At 37.9% G+C, this 5,207-nt stretch overlaps 1 protein-coding gene across 1 annotated transcript in view; it reads right to left on the bottom strand.

Annotated features, from left to right (window-relative positions):
- The window catches only part of SGO1 (shugoshin 1), a 14,935-nt gene extending 10,200 nt beyond the window's left edge, over positions 1-4,735 (bottom strand). The window contains exons 1-2 of the mRNA XM_007937306.1: positions 4,594-4,735; positions 4,316-4,512 (exon numbers count right to left, since the gene is read on the bottom strand). Coding sequence (XP_007935497.1) covers positions 4,316-4,512; positions 4,594-4,735 — 339 coding nt within the window. The remainder of the gene's footprint in view (positions 1-4,315; positions 4,513-4,593) is intronic.
- Positions 4,736-5,207: the final 472 nt, after the last annotated feature.

Genomic DNA, 5,207 nt, shown 5'->3' with positions numbered 1-5,207 from the left:
TATATGTGAACTGCTGTATCGAGAGTGAATTTGCTCTGTATATCTTCACCCAAATCTAAATAAAATAAAATTAAAAAAAAAAAAAAAAGTAATTCCTGTGTTGAATATTACTGCTAGGTAATATATTTACTGCAAGAAGAGAGATAACCACTAAATTTGGTAATATGGAGGTTTGGTGACCTTGCAACAAAGTGATATTAGAATGGTAGGGACATAAGCCAGATAAGAGTGGGTGCCAATGTGAATGGGAGCTAAGGAAGTGAAGGCAATGAGTGCACTATGTTCTTTTGGAAAAGGTCTGCTGTGAAGGGAACCAGACAAATGATAGAGAAGGGGAAGAGACCAGGAGAAGCTTTTCCTTTCTTCTTATGGTGAGAGATACTAAAACACATTTGCATGATGGCTATAATTATCCAGTAGAGGGGAAGACATATGTTGAAAGAAAGGAGCAAAGTCCTAGAAGAGGTGAGAGGAAGGGAAGGGAATCCAGTGCACAAGGGAAGGGCCTAGGCTTTGATAGGGGCAGGGACACTTATGCCCAGAAGATTACAGCCTTGGAAACCCTATAGGGCAGTTCTACCCTGCTAAGAGTTGGAATCAACTCAATGGCACACAACAACAATGGGAGGGAAGATGGAGAATGCAAGAATAGACACAAAGACTTAGAGATTCATATAAAGATTCCTTAAGAGGCATTCTAATTTAGACTTTTCAAAAAAATTGTATGTACACAGACTATGCTAATCTTATGCTGGATGAATTAAAACTGTTCATCATATATAAAGCTACTGGACTTTGAATCCTGTATGTTTCAAACTTAGTATCAATATGGCTAATATTCTGAAGCTAGTCATCTTATTAAAGGTTATAAAGGAAAAAAAATATTTCTATACAGTGATAAAATTCAAAACTAAATTATTAAAAATATCGTATAAAATTTAAAAGTTCAGAAAAGGCTGTAAGAAATTACTTTTTGATTAGTCTTTATAAACTAAAATCACTACTGGTAGGCAAAAATAAAACATCATTAAAGCATTTCAAGCTTTTAGTGACTTTACAGACATGAAAGTGAAAGTTCAAAATGATGGTTGAGAGTGAGGAACACAAGCAATAAGTATATGGGGCAAAACAAACACTAATGTTTTAAATACTGGGGATATATATATACACAAATCAACTGACACTGACATATATGAAAGGGCCAGAAATTACAGAATTTTTTTCCCCAATGGTTTTGTGACTATCTCATTGGATAGTCAGTTTACATTATTTCTTCTGTGTGACTTCAGCAAAAACTTTGGAAAGGGAGAACAAAGATTGTAGGGATTTTTTTACTCACTAGTTAACTAAACAAAGAGGCTCTGGTGGTGTAGTGGTTAAGGCATTTGGCTGCTAACTAAAACGTCAGTGGTTTGAACCCACCAGCTGCTCTGTGGAAGAAAGATGGGGTGGTCTGTGTCTGTAAAGATTTATAGTCTTGGAAACCCAATGGGGGTTGCTATGAGTTGGAATCGACTTGATGGCAGTGAGTGAGTTTTGGAGTAAATTAAATAACAGTTAGAAAATAAAAAAAACAAAAACCCGGGGAAAGATTAAATTCTGAAGAAAAACAAATCAATATTTTAATCCTCATATGAAAATGAAGAAATGACAACTAATTTTTGTGTAAGCAATTTCAATTTTACAGTATACATTAGCCCTTGTGGCACAGTGGTTAAGCACTTGGCTGTTAACCAAACAGTCAGTATGACCTCATGCCTTGGAAACCCAACGGGGCAGTTCTACTCAGTCCTACAGGGTGGTTATGAGTCAGAATTGACCCTACGGCAATGGGTATATATAAAATATATATTATACTGAATGAGCTACACAACCAGAAATTTAATCTTGCTAAAAGTTTTATATTTATTGACAATAAATTTTAATATCAATATAACTAACATTCTAGAACAAATATTACTATTGAAGGTAAATAATATATATCCAAATATATGTTATATAGGTGTGTTTTTTATCTATGCACATATATAAACACATTCTGTGTATCAAACATTAAAATAATATGGAATCATCTTTGCGCAAGGAAGCAAAGGCTCTTTTACTGACTCCTCCTGTCAATGGCAAAGCACTTCTAACTCCTTTCTCAACTCCCCCACCATCCTTACCCCAATTACCATGCTCTGGCTCTCTTATCTGGCCTTCTGGACTACATGCCAGTGCAACTGTCTTCACTGGCACGACAAACAGATGGCAGAAGAAAGTACATTTTGTTCTGTTAACACCTGACACTCACCACTGCTTTTCTCTTTCTCTGCCCCATGCAGTTTCCCTGGGAATGACTTCTGGGAAAAGGGAAGGAGAAACTGGCTCATCATTACTCCTCTCAGGATTAACGTGCAATGAGACACATAGAATATTCTAAATTAAACTTTCTCCATAGTGCTATATTTTGGCTGGCAGGACCATACTCGAGTCCCTTCTATACCATCTTGGACACAAACAGAATCAGGTTAAAAATATGGTCAGTAAAGTGTTCAGGGTATTTTTTGTTTGGGGGTTAGTGTACAGTCTTCTTTATTTAGCCAACTAGTAGATAAATATGATTTCCCAAAAAAAGCACTTAAATACTCCACACCCCTCAAGTAAAAGCAGTTTTTACAGAACTCCACTGGATAACAAAACTATATAAAAAATAACAAAACTATATAAAAAAAAGCTAAGCTATAAAGTTATGGCATTAATCAAACCTTCTGGGCAAGTCCAATTCAACTACCACTATTAGGCCTTTAGTGTAGTGGCCTTACCTTTGACTCACTTAAGTTTAACATTCAAAGGGATGCAATGCTAACAAAGGGGCAAGGTGGGCAGACCTCACCTTTATCATTAAATGCATTGCAAGGGTCAGCATGAATTTAATTCTTAGCTGAAAAAGGATCCAGGCTTCACCTTCCCATAACTCCATATGCTGTTGCCAGCCACTCCCATGGCAACTCCTCATTCTGACCCTAACCACCCAGAGTTAGTGCAGACTTCATACCTGGCTACCTGGAGCTGGGTCAAAACATCCCTGGCCACCTGTGGCTAGGTCATGGGGGGGCCATACATATGGTCAGGAGTCTGCACAACTCCCTGCATTTCAGATTAGCCAAGCTCGCTCTATCTCTAGTCTCTTGGGACTAGTTCACAAGTTCAAACAACTATTTTTCTTACTCGACTGCCCATGCAGCCTTTCTTTGTCCATTGTTGTTGTTGTTATGTGCCGTTGAGTCGGACCTGACTCATAGCAACCCCTCCTTGGGTTTCTGAGGCAGTATCACTACGGAAGTAGATTGCCCCATCTTCCTTCCGAGGAGTGGCTGGTGGGTTTGAACCGCCAGCCTTCTGGTTAGCAGTCAAGTGCCTTAGGCACTACACTGTTAGAGCTCCCCTTTGTCCATTAGCCACCCACAGCTAGTTCTTCATGAGTTAGGACTATACCCTTAAGACTGCCTGCATAGCCCTCCTCTGAATTAGCTACACCAAGCTAAGTCAGAGCCTCATTGCCCCTTGTGGGTTAATTCTCTGTAACAGCTGACAAAATTCAGAGACTATTACCTACTTACAGTTATACATTTATTATAACCAGGAAGGATATAAGTGAAGAGATGCATCAGGCAAGAGCATGTATCAGTTACTAGCACTGGGCCTCCGTTGTGTCTAGGGACAAATGCATCCTCTTCTGTGCATGGATATTCTCATTAATCCAGGAGGCCTCAAAGTGACAACTCCAAGGCCCTGAGTCCCTTAGTCATTGAGAACTCAATGAATATGTATAATTGGGGCCTCAGTGCATAGTTATGATCACCCAATCAATGAATATGCATGATACATATTCCTGAAGTAAGCTGGGCAGGTGTGGGGCCTGTGTAGCCCTTACGTGACTGGCTATTTTGGTAACAAAAGCACCCTAATTGCTCAGGTTATTTTAAAAAAAACAGATACAAAACTATAAATCCATTTCCTTGTCTCACAGGGACCAATGGTAGAAAAGTTTAAACTATTTCTTCTGCAGTTGGTCTTGCTACCTCTTTTTAGAACTAAAAAAATCCTTTTAGATAATGACAAGCCTCAAATCGATTTTATGTGTGAAGCTTTCTTAATTGACCAGACACATCAGTTTGTTTGGAGCTCAGTATAAATATGTTTAAATCAATTCACTAATAACAGATTATTAGTAATTGATTTACAAAGTATAACTGAAATATAATCAATCTAAACTACTGATTCATGGGCTTAACTTTTTTCCCTGGGAAACCAGCCTTTGTAATGAAAATACCTGAATAGGTTCTTCTGTTTGTTGTGAAGTATATTTTTCTTTTAATGCATATAGTTGACATGTGAGGTAGTAACATTCTTTTCTCAGCTGTAGGATGATATCTTGGGCTTCTCTCACTTTGGATTTTTCATTTTCCAAAGCCAAAACTAACATTCTGTTGTTATCCTGATAATTTTTCAGCAGTGTAGAAGTGTTGCCTAAAAGAAGATTAAAACACTCTATGTCACTAACTCTAAAGTTTACAAATGATGAAAAAGGACAACATGAAAATCTCTTACTGGTTATCTGACATGGCACAGCTACAAAAGACTTGCGTTTGCCAATCTCTGACAAGTTTTTATTTCTTTTCTCTTTCATTCTTTTCTTTATGTCTTCAAGACTCTCTTGAAAGGACTTTTTAAGGCATCGTTCCTTGGCCATCTTCTGCCTAGGAATAAAAAAAAAAATCTTTAATATTTCCAAGAGACAACATTGTTATAAAATATAAAATCTGAAATTGAAAACATAGGTTGTTCATAATGAACTGACAAATAGCTAAACTGGTAATAGCCTAGATTTTGATGCTTTTGAAAAATCTTCCCTGTTACATTTAATCAAGTTAAAATCACAAAAGAAATTTGTCACATCGGAAGTTTTATTTGCTGTCTAGGTGGATGCATTCAATAGGAGGTGTGGTACTGAGAGCGAATGAAAACAGGCAGGATGTCGGTCTCAATCTGTAACATTCTCGTAAGGAGTTTTGATTCAAAAGAACGTGGGATATTTGATCCCGGTCTTTAATTCTCTCACTAGTCCTGCTGCCGACTGCCAGGTAGGACTCTGGTCAGTGCCGGTCTCTGTAGGGTAATCGACGGACCCAAGGGCCGAACAACAGGTGAAGGACGGTATCGCG

The sequence above is a fragment of the Orycteropus afer genome, unplaced genomic scaffold (assembly GCF_000298275.1).
Source record: "Orycteropus afer afer isolate SDZICR_OR568_19922 unplaced genomic scaffold, OryAfe1.0 scaffold00003, whole genome shotgun sequence".
Taxonomy (NCBI): Eukaryota; Metazoa; Chordata; class Mammalia; order Tubulidentata; family Orycteropodidae; genus Orycteropus; species Orycteropus afer.
This window is presented reverse-complemented; position numbering and strand designations above follow the sequence as displayed.